General features: G+C 39.9%; 1 protein-coding gene across 6 annotated transcripts in view; it reads left to right on the top strand.

The window, feature by feature from the left end:
* LOC146756816 (immunoglobulin superfamily member 1-like) overlaps nucleotides 1–18459 on the top strand; it is a 56250-nt gene that overhangs the window by 21563 nt on the left and 16228 nt on the right. For all 6 annotated transcript variants that reach the window (XM_085523909.1, XM_085523910.1, XM_085523914.1 and 3 more), the window contains 2 exons: nucleotides 14049–14336; nucleotides 15838–15936. In XM_085523909.1, coding sequence (XP_085380035.1) covers nucleotides 14049–14336; nucleotides 15838–15936 — 387 coding nt within the window. The remainder of the gene's footprint in view (nucleotides 1–14048; nucleotides 14337–15837; nucleotides 15937–18459) is intronic.

The raw sequence follows: 18459 nt of genomic DNA on the forward strand, positions 1-18459 counted from the left end.
TTTGCCCATTTTTACCCTAAAATTGAACCCATTTTTGGGCCATTTTGGGTTCTGGGGGGTCAATGGGGTGAAAATAGTGAAGAAAAAGGGGGAAAATTGGGGTAAAATTGGCCATTTTTGGCTTAAATTGGGGCCTTTTGGGGTCAACTCAAGTAGGCCCAAAACGACCCAAAATTGGCCAATTTTGCCCATTTTTACCCCAAAATTCGACCAATTTTGAGGTCAAATCCCCAATTTTGGCCAGTTTTACCCTTTCCCATCAAAAAAACCATCAATTTTAGCCATTTTTGCCCATTTTTACCTTAAATTCTGACCGTATTTCGAGGTCAACTCGAGTAGGCCCGAAATGACCCAAAATTGGCCAATTTTGCCCATTTTTACCCCAAAATTCAACCAATTTTGAGGCCAAATCAACAATTTTGGCCAGTTTTACCCCCTTTCCATTTAAAAAAGATCAATTTTAGCCATTTTTGCCCATTTCAAACCTAAATTTTGACCATATTTTGAGGTCAACTCAAGTAGGCCAAAAACGACCCAAAATTGGCCAATTTTGCCCCTTTTTACCCCAAAATTGAACCCATTTTTGGGCTTTCTGGGGGGTCAATGGGGTGAAAATAGTGAAGAAAAAGGGGAAAAATTGGGGTAAAATTGGCCTTTTTTGGCTTAAATTGAGGCATTTTTCAGGTCAACTCGAGTATGCCCAAAATGACCCAAAATTGGCCAATTTTGCCCATTTTTACACCAAAATTTGACCAATTTTGAGGCCAGATCCCCAATTTTGGCCAATTTTACCCTTTTTTACCCTAAATTTTGACCGTATTTTGACGTCAACTCGAGTAGGCCCAAAACGACCCAAAATTGGCCAATTTTGCCCATTTTTACCCCAAAATTGAACCCATTTTAGGGCTTTTCAGGTTCTGGGGGGTCATTGGGGTGAAAATAGTGAAGAAAAAGGGGAAAAATTGGGGTAAAATTCGCCATTTTTGGCTTAAATTGGGGCCTTTTTGGGTCAACTCAAGTAGGCCCAAAATTGGCAAATTTTGCCCATTTTTACCCCAAAATTCAACCAATTTTGAGGCCAAATCCCCGATTTTGGCCAGTTTTACTCCCTTCCCATCCAAAAAACATCAATTTTGACCAATTTTGCCCTTTTTTACCCCAAATTTGGGTCCTATTTGGAAATCTACTCAAGTAGGCACAAAAACGACCCAAAATTGGCCAATTTTACCCATTTTTACCCCAAAATTTGACCAATTTTGAGGCCAAATCCCCAATTTTGGCCAGTTTTACCCCCTTCCCATCCAAAAAACACCAATTTTGACCAATTTTGCCCTTTTTTACCCCAAATTTGGGTCCTATTTGGAAATCTACTCAAGTAGGCACAAAAACGACCCAAAATTGGCCAATTTTGCCCATTTTTACCCCAAAATTCGACCAATTTTGAGGCCAAATCCCCAATTTTGGCCAATTTTACCCCCTTCCCATCAAAAAAACACCAATTTTGACCAATTTTACCCTTTTTTACCCTAAATTTTGACAGTATTTTGAGATCAACTTAAGTAGGCCCAAAATGACCCAAAATTGGCCAATTTTGCCCATTTTTACCCCAAAATTTGACCAATTTTGAGGCCAAATCCCCAATTTTGGCCAGTTTTACCCCCCTTTCCATCCAAAAAAGATCAATTTTAGCCATTTTTTCCCCTTTTTACCTTAAATTTTGACCGTATTTCGAGGTCAACTCGAGTAGGCCCAAAATGACCCAAAATTGGCCAATTTTGCCCATTTTTACCCCAAAATTTGACCAATTTTGAGGCCAAATCCCCAATTTTGGCCAGTTTTACCCCCCTTTCCATCCAAAAAACACCAATTTTGACCAATTTTGCCCTTTTTTACCCTAAATTTTGACCGTATTTTGAGGTCAATGCAAGTAGGCCCAAAACGACGCAAAATTGGCCAATTTTGCCCATTTTTACCCCAAAATTTGACCAATTTTGAGGTCAAATCCCCATTTTTGGCCAGTTTTACTCCCTTCCCATCCAAAAAACACCAATTTTGACCAATTTTGCCCTTTTTTTACCCTAAATTTTGACCGTATTTCGAGGTCAACTCGAGTAGGCCCAAAATGACCCAAAATTGGCCAATTTTGCCCATTTTTACCCCAAAATTGAACCATTTTGGGGCATTTTTTGGTTCTGGGGGGTCAATGGGGTGAAAATAGTGAAGAAAAAGGGGAAAAATTGGGGTAAAATTGGCCATTTTTGGCTTAAATTGGGGCCTTTTTCGGGTCGACTCAAGTAGGCCCAAAATGACCCAAAATTGGCCAATTTTGCCCATTTTTACCCCAAAATGTGACCAATTTTGAGGCCAAATCCCCAATTATGGCCAATTTTACCCTTTCCCATCCAAAAAACCATCAATTTTGACCAATTTTACCCTTTTTTACCCTAAATTTTGACCGTATTTTGAGGTCAACTCGAGTAGGCCCAAAATGACCCAATATTGGCCAATTTTGCCCTTTTTTACCCCAAAATTGAAATCATTTTGGTGGCCTTTTTAGGTTCTGGGGGGTCTTAGGAATCAACTTTATGATTCTGGGGTGAAATTGGCCATTTTTGGGTCAAATATGATTCTTTTTTGGGGTCCATTCAACCCATCCAACGTTGAAGACCAAAAATATCAATTTTGACCAATTTTGCCCTTTTTTGACCCATTTTTACCCCATAATTGAACCCATTTGTGGCAAAATCCCCCATTTTGGCCAATTTTACTCCCTTCCCATCCAAAAAACCATCAATTTTAGCCATTTTTGCCCATTTTAAACCTAAATTTTGACCATATTTTGAGGTCAACGCAAGTAGGCCCAAAATGACGCAAAATTGACCAATTTTGCCCTTTTTACCCCAAAATTGAACCCATTTTAGGGCTTTTTGGGTTCTGGGGGGTCAATGGGGTGAAAATAGTGAAGAAAAAGGGGAAAAATTGGGGTAAAATTGGCCATTTTTGGCTTAAATTGGAGCCTTTTTGGGTCAACTCAAGTAGGCCCAAAATTGGCCAATTTTGCCCATTTTTACCCCAAAATGTGACCAATTTTGAGGCCAAATCCCCAATTTTGGCCAGTTTTACCCCCTTCCCATCAAAAAAACACCAATTTTGACCAATTTTACCCTTTTTTACCTTAAATTCTGACCGTATTTTGAGGACAACTCGAGTAGGCCCAAAACGACCCAAAATTGGCCAATTTTGCCCATTTTTACCCCAAAATTGAACTCATTTTAGGGCTTTTTGGGTTCTGGGGGGGTGAAAATAGTGAAGAAAAAGGGGGAAAATTGGGGTAAAATTGGCCATTTTTGGCTTAAATTGGAGCCTTTTGGGGTCAACTCAAGTAGGCCCAAAACGACCCAAAATTGGCCAATTTTGCCCATTTTTACCCCAAAATTCGACCAATTTTGAGGCCAAACCCTCAATTTTGGCCAGTTTTATCCCTTCCCATCAAAAAAGATCAATTTTGACCAATTTTACCCTTTTTTACCCTAAATTTTGACCATATTTCAAGGTCAACTCAAGTAGGCCTAAAATGACCCAAAATTGGCCAATTTTGCCCTTTTTTACCTCAAAATTAAACCCATTTTAGGGCTTTTTGGGTTCTGGGGGGTCAATGGGATGAAAATAGTGAAGAAAAAGGGGAAAAATTGGGGTAAAATTGGCCATTTTTGGCTTAAATTGGGGCCTTTTTCGGGTCAACTCAAGTAGGCCCAAAACGACACAAAATTGGCCAATTTTGCCCATTTTTACCCCAAAATTCAACCAATTTTGAGGCCAAATCCCCAATTATGGCCAATTTTACCCCCTTCCCATCCAAAAAACACCAATTTTGACCAATTTTGCCCTTTTTTACCCCAAATTTGGGTCCTATTTGGAAATCTACTCAAGTAGGCACAAAAACGACACAAAATTGGCCAATTTTGCCCATTTTTACCCCAAAATTTGACCAATTTTGAGGCCAAATCCCCAATTTTGGCCAGTTTTACCCTTTCCCAACCAAAAAAGATCAATTTTGACCAATTTTGCCCTTTTTTACCCCAAATTTTGACCGTATTTTGAGGTCAACGCAAGTAGGCCCAAAATGACCCAAAATTGGCCAATTTTGCCCATTTTTACCCCAAAACTGAACCCATTTTGGGGCATTTTTGGGTTCTGGGGGGTCAATGGGGTGAAAATAGTGAAGAAAAAGGGGAAAAATTGGGGTAAAATTGGCCAGTTTTGGCTTAAATTTGGGCCTTTTTGGGTCAACTCGAGTAGGCCCCAAATGACCCAAAATTGGCCAATTTTGCCCATTTTTACCCCAAAATTGAACCCATTTTTGGGCTTTTTGGGTTCTGGAGGGTCAATAGGGTGAAAATAGTGAAGAAAAAGGGGAAAAATTGGGGTAAAATTGGCCATTTTTGGCTTAAATTGAGGCCTTTTTTGGTCAACTCAAGTAGGCCCAAAATTGGCCATTTTTGCCCATTTTTACCCCAAAATTCGACCAATTTTGAGGCCAAATCCCCAATTTTGGCCAGTTTTACCCCCTTCCCATCAAAAAAACACCAATTTTGACCAATTTTACTTTTTTTTAACTTAAATTCTGACCGTATTTCAAGGTCAACTCAAGTAGGCCCGAAATGACCCAAAATTGGCCAATTTTGCCCATTTTTACCCCAAAATTGAACCATTTTTGGGCCTTTTTGAGTTCTGGGGGGTCAATGGGGTGAAAATAGTGAAGAAAAAGGGGGAAAATTGGGGTAAAATTGGCCATTTTTGGCTTAAATTGGGGCCTTTTTCAGGTCAACTCAAGTAGGCCCAAAACGAACCAAAATTGGCCAATTTTGCCCATTTTTACCCCAAAATTTGATCAATTTTGAGGCCAAATCCCCAATTTTGGCCAGTTTTACCCCTTCCCATACAAAAAATGTCAATTTTGACCAATTTTGCCCTTTTTTAACCTAAATTTTGACCGTATTTCGAGGTCGACTCAAGTAGGCCCCAAATGACCCAAAATTGGCCAATTTTGCCCACTTTTACCCCAAAATTGAACCATTTTTGGGCCTTTTTGGGTTCTGGGGGGTCAATGGGATGAAAATAGTGAAGAAAAAGGGGAAAAATTGGGGTAAAATTGGCCATTTTTGGCTTAAATTGGGGCATTTTTCAGGTCAACTCAAGTAGGCCCAAAACGAACCAAAATTGGCCAATTTTGCCCATTTTTACCCCAAAATTTGACCAATTTTGAGGCCAAATCCCCAATTTTGGCCAGTTTTACCCTTTCCCAACCAAAAAAGATCAATTTTGACCAATTTTGCCCTTTTTTACCCTAAATTTTGACCGTATTTTGAGGTCAACTCAATTAGGCCCAAAACGACCCAAAATTGGCCAATTTTGCTCATTTTTAGCCCAAAATTCAACCAATTTTGAGGCCAAATCCCCAATTTTGGCCAGTTTTACCCCCTTTCCATTCAAAAAAGATCAATTTTGACCAATTTTGCCCATTTTTACCCCAAATTTTGGTAGTATTTTGAGCTCAACTCAAGTAGGCCCAAAACAAACCAGAATTGGCCAATTTTGCCCATTTTTACCCTAAAATTGAACCCATTTTTGGGCCATTTTGGGTTCTGGGGGGTCAATGGGGTGAAAATAGTGAAGAAAAAGGGGGAAAATTGGGGTAAAATTGGCCATTTTTGGCTTAAATTGGGGCCTTTTGGGGTCAACTCAAGTAGGCCCAAAACGACCCAAAATTGGCCAATTTTGCCCATTTTTACCCCAAAATTCGACCAATTTTGAGGTCAAATCCCCAATTTTGGCCAGTTTTACCCTTTCCCATCAAAAAAACCATCAATTTTAGCCATTTTTGCCCATTTTTACCTTAAATTCTGACCGTATTTCGAGGTCAACTCGAGTAGGCCCGAAATGACCCAAAATTGGCCAATTTTGCCCATTTTTACCCCAAAATTCAACCAATTTTGAGGCCAAATCAACAATTTTGGCCAGTTTTACCCCCTTTCCATTTAAAAAAGATCAATTTTAGCCATTTTTGCCCATTTCAAACCTAAATTTTGACCATATTTTGAGGTCAACTCAAGTAGGCCAAAAACGACCCAAAATTGGCCAATTTTGCCCCTTTTTACCCCAAAATTGAACCCATTTTTGGGCTTTCTGGGGGGTCAATGGGGTGAAAATAGTGAAGAAAAAGGGGAAAAATTGGGGTAAAATTGGCCTTTTTTGGCTTAAATTGAGGCATTTTTCAGGTCAACTCGAGTATGCCCAAAATGACCCAAAATTGGCCAATTTTGCCCATTTTTACACCAAAATTTGACCAATTTTGAGGCCAGATCCCCAATTTTGGCCAATTTTACCCTTTTTTACCCTAAATTTTGACCGTATTTTGACGTCAACTCGAGTAGGCCCAAAACGACCCAAAATTGGCCAATTTTGCCCATTTTTACCCCAAAATTGAACCCATTTTAGGGCTTTTCAGGTTCTGGGGGGTCATTGGGGTGAAAATAGTGAAGAAAAAGGGGAAAAATTGGGGTAAAATTCGCCATTTTTGGCTTAAATTGGGGCCTTTTTGGGTCAACTCAAGTAGGCCCAAAATTGGCAAATTTTGCCCATTTTTACCCCAAAATTCAACCAATTTTGAGGCCAAATCCCCGATTTTGGCCAGTTTTACTCCCTTCCCATCCAAAAAACATCAATTTTGACCAATTTTGCCCTTTTTTACCCCAAATTTGGGTCCTATTTGGAAATCTACTCAAGTAGGCACAAAAACGACCCAAAATTGGCCAATTTTACCCATTTTTACCCCAAAATTTGACCAATTTTGAGGCCAAATCCCCAATTTTGGCCAGTTTTACCCCCTTCCCATCCAAAAAACACCAATTTTGACCAATTTTGCCCTTTTTTACCCCAAATTTGGGTCCTATTTGGAAATCTACTCAAGTAGGCACAAAAACGACCCAAAATTGGCCAATTTTGCCCATTTTTACCCCAAAATTTGACCAATTTTGAGGCCAAATCCCCAATTTTGGCCAATTTTACCCCCTTCCCATCAAAAAAACACCAATTTTGACCAATTTTACCCTTTTTTACCCTAAATTTTGACAGTATTTTGAGATCAACTTAAGTAGGCCCAAAATGACCCAAAATTGGCCAATTTTGCCCATTTTTACCCCAAAATTTGACCAATTTTGAGGCCAAATCCCCAATTTTGGCCAGTTTTACCCCCCTTTCCATCCAAAAAAGATCAATTTTAGCCATTTTTTCCCCTTTTTACCTTAAATTTTGACCGTATTTCGAGGTCAACTCGAGTAGGCCCAAAATGACCCAAAATTGGCCAATTTTGCCCATTTTTACCCCAAAATTTGACCAATTTTGAGGCCAAATCCCCAATTTTGGCCAGTTTTACCCCCCTTTCCATCCAAAAAACACCAATTTTGACCAATTTTGCCCTTTTTTACCCTAAATTTTGACCGTATTTTGAGGTCAATGCAAGTAGGCCCAAAACGATGCAAAATTGGCCAATTTTGCCCATTTTTACCCCAAAATTTGACCAATTTTGAGGTCAAATCCCCATTTTTGGCCAGTTTTACTCCCTTCCCATCCAAAAAACACCAATTTTGACCAATTTTGCCCTTTTTTTACCCTAAATTTTGACCGTATTTCGAGGTCAACTCGAGTAGGCCCAAAATGACCCAAAATTGGCCAATTTTGCCCATTTTTACCCCAAAATTGAACCATTTTGGGGCATTTTTTGGTTCTGGGGGGTCAATGGGGTGAAAATAGTGAAGAAAAAGGGGAAAAATTGGGGTAAAATTGGCCATTTTTGGCTTAAATTGGGGCCTTTTTCGGGTCGACTCAAGTAGGCCCAAAATGACCCAAAATTGGCCAATTTTGCCCATTTTTACCCCAAAATTCAACCAATTTTGAGGCCAAATCCCCGATTTTGGCCAGTTTTACTCCCTTCCCATCCAAAAAACATCAATTTTGACCAATTTTGCCCTTTTTTACCCCAAATTTGGGTCCTATTTGGAAATCTACTCAAGTAGGCACAAAAACGACCCAAAATTGGCCAATTTTACCCATTTTTACCCCAAAATTTGACCAATTTTGAGGCCAAATCCCCAATTTTGTCCAGTTTTACCCCCTTCCCATCCAAAAAACACCAATTTTGACCAATTTTGCCCTTTTTTACCCCAAATTTGGGTCCTATTTGGAAATCTACTCAAGTAGGCACAAAAACGACCCAAAATTGGCCAATTTTGCCCATTTTTACCCCAAAATTCGACCAATTTTGAGGCCAAATCCCCAATTTTGGCCAATTTTACCCCCTTCCCATCAAAAAAACACCAATTTTGACCAATTTTACCCTTTTTTACCCTAAATTTTGACAGTATTTTGAGATCAACTTAAGTAGGCCCAAAATGACCCAAAATTGGCCAATTTTGCCCATTTTTACCCCAAAATTTGACCAATTTTGAGGCCAAATCCCCAATTTTGGCCAGTTTTACCCCCCTTTCCATCCAAAAAAGATCAATTTTAGCCATTTTTTCCCCTTTTTACCTTAAATTTTGACCGTATTTCGAGGTCAACTCGAGTAGGCCCAAAATGACCCAAAATTGGCCAATTTTGCCCATTTTTACCCCAAAATTTGACCAATTTTGAGGCCAAATCCCCAATTTTGGCCAGTTTTACCCCCCTTTCCATCCAAAAAACACCAATTTTGACCAATTTTGCCCTTTTTTACCCTAAATTTTGACCGTATTTTGAGGTCAATGCAAGTAGGCCCAAAACGACGCAAAATTGGCCAATTTTGCCCATTTTTACCCCAAAATTTGACCAATTTTGAGGTCAAATCCCCATTTTTGGCCAGTTTTACTCCCTTCCCATCCAAAAAACACCAATTTTGACCAATTTTGCCCTTTTTTACCCTAAATTTTGACCGTATTTCGAGGTCAACTCGAGTAGGCCCAAAATGACCCAAAATTGGCCAATTTTGCCCATTTTTACCCCAAAATTGAACCATTTTGGGGCATTTTTTGGTTCTGGGGGGTCAATGGGGTGAAAATAGTGAAGAAAAAGGGGAAAAATTGGGGTAAAATTGGCCATTTTTGGCTTAAATTGGGGCCTTTTTCGGGTCGACTCAAGTAGGCCCAAAATGACCCAAAATTGGCCAATTTTGCCCATTTTTACCCCAAAATTCAACCAATTTTGAGGCCAAATCCCCAATTTTGACCAGTTTTACCCTTTCCCAACCAAAAAAGATCAATTTTGACCAATTTTGCCCTTTTTTACCCTAAATTTTGACCGTATTTTGAGGTCAACTCAATTAGGCCCAAAACGACCCAAAATTGGCCAATTTTGCCCATTTTTACCCCAAAATTGAACCCATTTTTGGGCTTTCTGGGTTCTGGGGGGTCAATGGGGTGAAAATAGTGTAGAAAAAGGGGAAAAATTGGGGTAAAATTGGCCATTTTTGGCTTAAATTGAGGCATTTTTCAGGTCAACTCAAGTAGGCCCAAAATGACCCAAAATTGGCCAATTTTGCCCATTTTTTCCCCAAAATTTGACCTATTTTGAGGCCAAATCCCCAATTATGGCCAATTTTACCCTTTCTCATCAAAAAAAATGTCAATTTTAGCTATTTTTGCCCATTTTAAACCTAAATTTTGACCATATTTTGCGGTCAACGCAAGTAGGCCCAAAACGACCCAAAATTGGCCAATTTTGCCCTTTTTTACCCCAAAATTGAACCCATTTTAGGGCTTTTTGGGTTCTGTGGTGTCAATGGGGTGAAAATAGTGAAGAAAAAGGGGGAAAATTGGGGTAAAATTCGCCATTTTTGGCTTAAATTGGGGCCTCTTGGAGTCAACTCATGTAGGCCCAAAACGACCCCAAAATTGGCCAATTTTGCCCATTTTTACCCCAAAATTCAACCAATTTTGAGGCCAAATCCCCAATTTTGGCCAGTTTTACCCCTTTCCATCCAAAAAAGATCAATTTTGACCAATTTTGCCCTTTTTTACCCCAAATTTGGGTCCTATTTGGAAATCTACTCAAGTAGGCACAAAAACGACCCAAAATTGGCCAATTTTGCCCATTTTTACCCCAAAATTTGACCAATTTTGAGGCCAAATCCCCAATTATGGCCAATTTTACCCTTTCCCATCCAAAAAACCATCAGTTTTAGCCATTTTTGCCCATTTTAAACCTAAATTTTGACCATATTTTGAGGTCAACGCAAGTAGGCCCAAAATGACCCAAAATTGGCCAATTTTGCCCATTTTTACCCCAAAATTGAACCCATTTTAGGGCTTTTTAGGTTCTGGGGGGTCAATGGGGTGAAAATAGGTCAAAATTGAGGCAAAAAATGGGGATTTTGGGGTCCAAAAAAGGTGAATTTGGGGGCAAGAAATAGCAATTTTGGGGTTAAAAATGGCGATTTTGGGTCAAAATCCCTTAATTTTAGGTCCAAAAATGGCAATTTTGATGTCAAAAATATGAATTTTGGGTTGAAAAATGGCAAATTTGTGTCCAAAAATGCAGATTTTGGGGTTAAAAACATCAATTTTGGGTCAAAATCCCTGAATTTCAGATCCAAAAATCGCGATTTTGGGGTGAAAAATAGCAAAAAATGGCGATTTTGGTGCCAAGAATATGAATTTTGGGGTCAAAAATGGCAATTTTGTGTGAAAATTGAGGCAAAAAATGGGGATTTTGGGGTGAAAAATGTGAATTTTTGGGTCCAAAAAAGGCAATTTCGGGGCAAAAAATAGCGAAAAATAGCAATTTTGGGGTTAAAAATGATGATTTTGGGTCAAAATCCCTCAATTTTAGGTCCAAAACTGGCGATTTTGGGGTCAAAAATATGAATTTTGGGTTCAAAAATATCAATTTTCGGTCAAAAAATGTCAATTTTGGGCTTAAAAACATCAATTTTGGGTGAAAATCCCTCAATTTTGGGTCCAAAAATGGCAATTTTAGGTCCAAAAATCGCAATTTTGGGGTGAAAAATAGCAAAAAATGGCAATTTTGGGCTTAAAAACATCAATTTTGGGTGAAAATCCCTCAATTTTGGGTCCAAAAAAGGCCATTTTGGGTCAAAACTGAGGCAAAAAATGATGATTTTGGGGTCAAAAATAGGAATTTTGGGGTCAAAAATATGAATTTTAGGGTGAAAAATATCAATTTTGGGTCCAAAAATGTCAATTTTGGGCTTAAAAACATCAATTTTGGGTGAAAATCCCTCAATTTTGGGTCCAAAAACGTCAATTTGCGTCAAAACTGAGGCCAAAAATGATGATTTTGGGGTCAAAAATAGGAATTTTGGGGTCAAAAATATCAATTTTGGGTCCAAAAATGTCAATTTTGGGCTTAAAAACATCAATTTTGGGTGAAAATCCCTCAATTTTGGGTCCAAAAATGGCAATTTTAGGACCAAAAATATGAATTTTGGGGTGAAAAATAGCGATTTTGGGGCCAAAAAAGGCAATTTTGGGCTTAAAAACGTCGATTTTGGGGCCAAAAAAGGCGATTTTGGGTCCAAAAAAGAGAAATTTGGGGTCAAAAATATGAATTTTAGGTCAAAAAATATCAATTTTGGGCTTAAAAACATCAATTTTGGGTCAAAATCCCTCAATTTTGGGTCAAAAAATGGCAATTTGGGTCAAAACTGAGGCCAAAAATGATGATTTGGGGGTCAAAAATATGAATTTTGGGTTGAAAAATATCAATTTTGGGTCCAAAAATATCAATTTTGGGCTTAAAAGCATCGATTTTGGGTGAAAATCCCTCAATTTTGGGTCCAAAAATGGCAATTTTAGGTCCAAAAATCGCGATTTTGGGCCAAAAAAGGCGATTTTGGGTCCAAAAAAGAGAAATTTGGGGTCAAAAATATGAATTTTAGGTCAAAAAATATCAATTTTGGGCTTAAAAACATCGATTTTGGGTCAAAATCCCTCAATTTTAGGTCCAAAAATCGCGATTTTGGGGTGAAAAATAGTAAAAAATGGCGATTTTTGGGACAAAAAATGGCGATTTTGGGGTTAAAAACATCACTTTTGGGTCAAAATCCCTCAATTTTGGGTCAAAAAATGTCAATTTGGGTCAAAACGGAGGCCAAAAATGATGATTTTGGGGTCAAAAATATGAATTTTGGGTTGAAAAATATCAATTTTGGGTCCAAAAATGTCAATTTTGGGCTTAAAAACATCAATTTTGGGTCAAAATCCCTCAATTTTGGGTCAAAAAATGGCAATTTTAGGACCAAAAATATGAATTTTGGGGTGAAAAAGGCGATTTCGGGTCCAAAAAAGAGAAATTTGGGGTCAAAAATATGAATTTTAGGTCAAAAAATATCAATTTTGGGCTTAAAAACATCAATTTTGGGTCAAAATCCCTCAATTTTAGGTCCAAAAATCGCAATTTTGCGGTGAAAAACAGTAAAAAATGGCGATTTTTGGGACAAAAAATGGCGATTTTGGGGTTAAAAACGTCACTTTTGGGTCAAAATCCCGCAATTTGGGTCAAAAAATGGCAATCTGGGTCAAAACTGAGGCCAAAAATGATGATTTTGGGGTCAAAAATATGGATTTTGGGTTGAAAAATATCAATTTTGGGTCCAAAAATATCAATTTTGGGCTTAAAAACATCGATTTTGGGTGAAAATCCCTCAATTTCAGGTCCAAAAATCGCGATTTTGGGGCCAAAAATCGCGATTTTGGGCCAAAAATGGTGATTTCGGGTCCAAAAAAGGGAAATTTGGGGTCAAAAATAGGAATTTTAGGTAAAAAAAAATCAATTTTGGGCTTAAAAACATCAATTTTGCGTCAAAATCCCTCAATTTTGGGTCCAAAAATGGCAATTTTAGGTCCAAAAATCACGATTTTGGGCCAAAAAAGAGAAATTTGGGGTCAAAAATATGAATTTTAGGTCAAAAATATCAATTTTGGGCTTAAAAACATCAATTTTGGGTCAAAATCCCTCAATTTTGGGTCCAAAATTGGCAATTTTAGGTCCAAAAATCGCGATTTTGGGGCCAAAAATGGCAATTTTGGGGTAAAAAAATATAAGTTTTGGGTGAAAAATGGCAATTTTGGGTCCAAAAAAGTCAATTTTGGGGTCAAAAATATGAATTTTGGGGTGAAAAATAGTGATTTTTGGGCCAAAAAAGGCCATTTTGTGTCAAAATTGGGTTCAAAAATGGCGATTTTGGGTCAAAATACCTCGATTTTGGGTCCAAAAAATGCAGTTTTGGATCAAAAAAGGCAATTTTGGGTCCAAAAAAGAAATTTGGGGTCAAAACTATGAATTTTGGGTCCAAAAATGTCAATTTTGAACTTAAAAACATCAATTTTGGGTGAAAATCCCTCAATTTTGGGGCCAAAAATGGCGATTTTGGGTCAAAACTGAGGCCAAAAATGATGATTTTGGGGTCAAAAATATGAATTTTGGGGTGAAAAATATCAATTTTGGGCTTAAAAACATCGATTTTGGGTCAAAATCCCTCAATTTTGGGTCAAAAAATGTCAATTTGGGTCAAAACTGAGGCCAAAAATGATGATTTTGGGGTGAAAAATATGAATTTTGGGGTCAAAAATATCAATTTTGGGTCCAAAAATATCAATTTTGGGCTTAAAAACATCAATTTGGGGTCAAAACCCCTCAATTTTGGGTCAAAAACTGGCAATTTTAGGTCCAAAAATTGGGATTTTGGAGTGAAAAATAGCAAAAAATGGCAATTTTGGGGCAAAAAATGGCGATTTTAGGGTTAAAAACGTCACTTTTGGGTGAAAATCCCTCAATTTTGTGTCCAAAAATGGCAATTTTAGGTCCAAAAATCGCGATTTTGGGCCAAAAAAGGCGATTTTGGGTCCAAAAAAGAGAAATTTGGGGTCAAAAATATGAATTTTGGGTTGAAAAATATCAATTTTGGGTCCAAAAATGTCAATTTTGGGCTTAAAAACATCAATTTTGGGTCAAAATCCCTCAATTTTGGGTCCCCAAAACCCTCTTTATTTCAGAGCCCCCCTCCCCCCCCATCTTACAACTGGATCCTCCATCTGGATTATTATTGGATGGCAGCCAGGTCACCTTGATCTGCTCCACCAATGGGAGCGCTGTTGCCGGGCAGAACTTCAGCTTCTATCGCGACGGCGAGCTCCTATTGGCTGACGGAGACGATATGGGGCTATCGCGATATCGAGTGGTCGGAGATGGGGGGAATTACAGCTGCCGGTACCAGGTGGATGTGGGGGGCGGGATGTGGGTCACGTCGCCCCATAGCGAGAGGAAGGAGGTGACGGTCAAGGGTGAGATGATCTATGGGGCTGGGATCTATGGGGCAGGGGGGATCTATGGGGCAGATATGGGGGGATATGGGGGGATATGGGGCAGATATGGGGCAGATATGGGGGGATATGGGGGGATATGGGGGATATAGGGGAGATATGGAGCAGGGATCTATGGGGCTGGGATCTATGGGGCTGGGATCTATGGGGCTGGGATCTATGGGGCAGGTGGGGGGATCTATGGGGCGAGGATCTATGGGGCAGAGGGGGGGATATGGGGCAGATATGGTGGGATATAGGGGAGATATGGGGCAGGATGTGGGGCAGGGGTGGATATGGGGGGATATGGGGGGATATGGGGCAGATATGGGGGGATATGGGGGAGATATGGGGCAGGATGGGGGGGATGTGGGGGGATGTGGGGGGAGGGATGTGGGTCACGTCGCCCCATAGCGAGAGGAAGGAGGTGACGGTCAAGGGTGAGATGATCTATGGGGCAGGATGTGGGGCAGGGATCTATGGGGCAGGGATCTATGGGGCAGAGGGGGGATATGGGGGGATATGGGGCAGGATGTGGGGCAGGGATCTATGGGGCTGGGATCTATGGGGCTGGGATCTATGGGGCAGATATGGGGGGATATGGGGGGATATGGGGGAGATATGGGGGGATATGGGGGGATATGGGGCAGATATGGGGGGATATGGGGCAGATATGGGGCTGGGATCTATGGGGCAGGGATCTATGGGGCAGAGGGGGATCTATGGGGCAGGGGGGGATCTATGGGGCAGATATGGGGGGATATGGGGGGATATGGGGCAGATATGGGGGGATATGGGGGGATATGGGGCAGATATGGGGGGATATGGGGTGGGATGTGGGGCTGGGATCTATGGGGCTGGGATCTATGGGGCAGAGGGGGGATATGGGTGGGATATGGGGTGGGATATGGGGCAGGGATCTATGGGGCAGGAAGGGGATGTGGGGTGGGATGTGGGGCAGGAGGGGGGATATGGGGGGATATAGGGTAGATATGGGGCAGGGTGGGATGTGGGGTGGGATATGGGGGGATGTGGGGTGGGATATGGGGCAGGGGGGGATATGGGGCAGGGATCTATGGGGCGGGGATCTATGGGGCAGAGGGGGGATATGGGTGGGATATGGGGTGGGATATGGAGCAGGATGTGGGGCAGGGATCTATGGGGCAGGGATCTATGGGGTTAAAAATGGGGGTTTGGGGGATTGAAAAATAGGAATAATTGGGTTAAAATGGGTTTTTTTGGGGTTAAAAATGGGGATTTGGGGGCCTAAAATGGGGATTTTGGGGTTAAAAATAGAGATTTTGGTTAAAAATTGAACCAAAAATGAGGATTTTGGGGTGAAAAATGGGGATTTTGGGGATTAAAAATGGGGATTTTGGGGTTGAAAATAGGAATAATTGGGTTAAAATGGGTTTTTTTGGGGTTAAAAATGGGGATTTTGGGTGTCTTTGTTCTGACTGAGCCTCATTTTGGGTTGAAAAAGGCTCTTTTTGGTCCATGCTGTTGATCTGCGCTTCGGCCGCCGCCATTTTGTTGCTGTTGTCGGCCATTTTGATCTGCGTCTACTACAGGAGGAGACGAGGTGGGTGAAAAAAGGGCGATTTTGGGCAAAAAATGAGCCAAAAAATGGCATTTTTGACCCAAAATTGATGGAAATGAGGCCAAAAATGGCATTTTTGGACCCAAAATTGATGGAAATGGGTCTAAAATTGCCATTTTTAGACCTAAAATGGAGGGAAATGAGCCCAAAAATGCGGGGAAATGAGACCCAAAAATGGGGGAAATTAGCCTAAAAATGGCATTTTTGGACCCCAAATGACCCCAAAATGGCATTTTTGGACCCAAAATTGGGGGAAATGAGCCCAAAAATGGCATTTTTGGACCCAAAATTGACGGAAATGAGCCCAAAAATGGCGTTTTTGGACCCAAAATTGATGGAAATGAGTCCAAAAATGCGGGGAAATGAGCCAGAAAATGGCATTTTTTGACCCAAAATTGATGGAAATGAACCCAAAAATGGCATTTTTGGACCCAAAATTGGGGGAAATGACCCCAAAAATGGTATTTTTGGACCCAAAATTGATGGAAATGGGTCTAAAATTGCCATTTTTAGACCTAAAATGGAGGGAAATGAGCCCGAAAATGGCACTTTTTGGACCCAAAATTGGGGGAAATTAGTCCAAAAATGGCATTTTTGGACCCAAAATTGATGGAAATGGGTCCAAAAATGGCATTTTTGGACCAAAAATTGATAGAAATGGGTCTAAAATTGCCATTTTTAGACCTAAAATGGGGGAAATTAGACCAAAAATGGCAATTTTGGGTCTGAAATCAGCCTTAAAAATGGTGATTTTTGGTTAATTGACCAAAACTGGGAGAAATGGGCCCAAAAATGGGGGAAAATGAGCCCGAAAATGGCATTTTTGGACCGAAAATTGATGTAAATGAGACCAAAAATGGCATTTTTGGACCCAAAATTGATGGAAATGACCCCAAAAATGGCATTTTTGGACCCAAAATTGGGGGAAATGACCCCCAAAATGGCATTTTTGGACCCAAAATTGGGGGAAATGAGCCCAAAAATGGCACTTTTGGACCCAAAATTGGGAGAAATGACCCCAAAAATGGCATTTTTGGACCCAAAATTGATGGAAATGAATCCAAAAATGGCATTTTTGGACCCAAAATAACCCCGAAATGGCACTTTTTGACCCAAAATGGGGGGAAATGAGGCAAAAAATGGCATTTTTGGACCCAAAATTGATGGAAATGAGCCCAAAAATGCGGGCAAATGAGCCCGAAAATGGTATTTTTGGACCCAAAATTGATGGAAATGAGCCCAAAAATGGCATTTTTGGACCCAAAATTGATGGAAATGGGTCTAAAATTGCCATTTTTAGACCTAAAATGGAGGGAAATGAGCCCCAAAAATGGCAATTTTGGGTCTGAAATCAGCCTTAAAAATGGTGATTTTTGGTTAATTGACCGAAAGTGGGAGAAACGGGCCCAAAAATGGGGGAAAATGACCCCAAAAATGGCATTTTTGGACCCAAAATTGATGGAAATGGGTCTAAAATTGCCATTTTTAGACCTAAAATGGAATGAAATGAGCCCAAAAATGCAGGGAAATGAGCCCAAAAATGGTATTTTTGGACCTAAAATTGGGGGAAATGACCCCAAAAATGGCATTTTTGGACCCAAAATTGATGGAAATGAACCCAAAAATGGCATTTTTGGACCTAAAATGAGCTCAAATGACCCCAAAAATGGCAATTTTGGGTCCAAAATCAGCCTTAAAAATAGCGATTTTTGCTTAAATGACCCAAAATGGGGGGAAATGACCCTAAAAATGGCATTTTTGGACCCAAAATGGCTTCAAAATGGCACTTTTTGACCCAAAAATGTCGATTTTTAACCCAAAATTCGGATCAAATGACCCCAAAAATGGCAATTTTGGGTCTGAAATCAGCCTTAAAAATAGCGATTTTTGGTTAATTGACCAAAAATTGATGGAAATTAGACTCCAAAATGGCATTTTTGGACCCAAAATGAGCCCAAAAATGGCACTTTTTGACCCAAAATTGATGGAAATGAACCAAAAAATGGCATTTTTGGACCCAAAATGGGCTCAAATTACCCCAAAAATGGCAATTTTGGGTCTGAAATCAGCCTTAAAAATAGCGATTTTTGGTTGATTGACCCAAAATTGATGGAAATTAGACTCCAAAATGGCATTTTTTGACCCAAAATTGGTGGAAATAAGCCCAAAAAAGCCATTTTTGGACCCAAAATGGGACTAAATGACCCCAAAAATGCCGTTTTTTGACCCAAAATCAGCCCTAAAAATAGCGATTTTTGGTTAATTGACCCAAAATTGATGGAAATTAGACCCCAAAATGGCATTTTTGGACCCAAAATTGGGGGAAATAAGCCCAAAAAAGCCATTTTTGGACCCAAAATGGGCTCAAATGACCCCAAAAATGCCATTTTTTGGCCCAAAATCAACCCTAAAAATAGCGATTTTTGGTAAAATGCCCCAAAATTGCTGAAATTGAGACTCAAAAATGGCATTTTTGGACCCAAAATGAGCCCCGAAATGGCACTT

Source organism: Coturnix japonica, chromosome 25 (genome assembly GCF_054131305.1).
Source record: "Coturnix japonica strain WE chromosome 25, WE-NBRP24, whole genome shotgun sequence".
Lineage (NCBI taxonomy): Eukaryota > Metazoa > Chordata > Aves > Galliformes > Phasianidae > Coturnix > Coturnix japonica.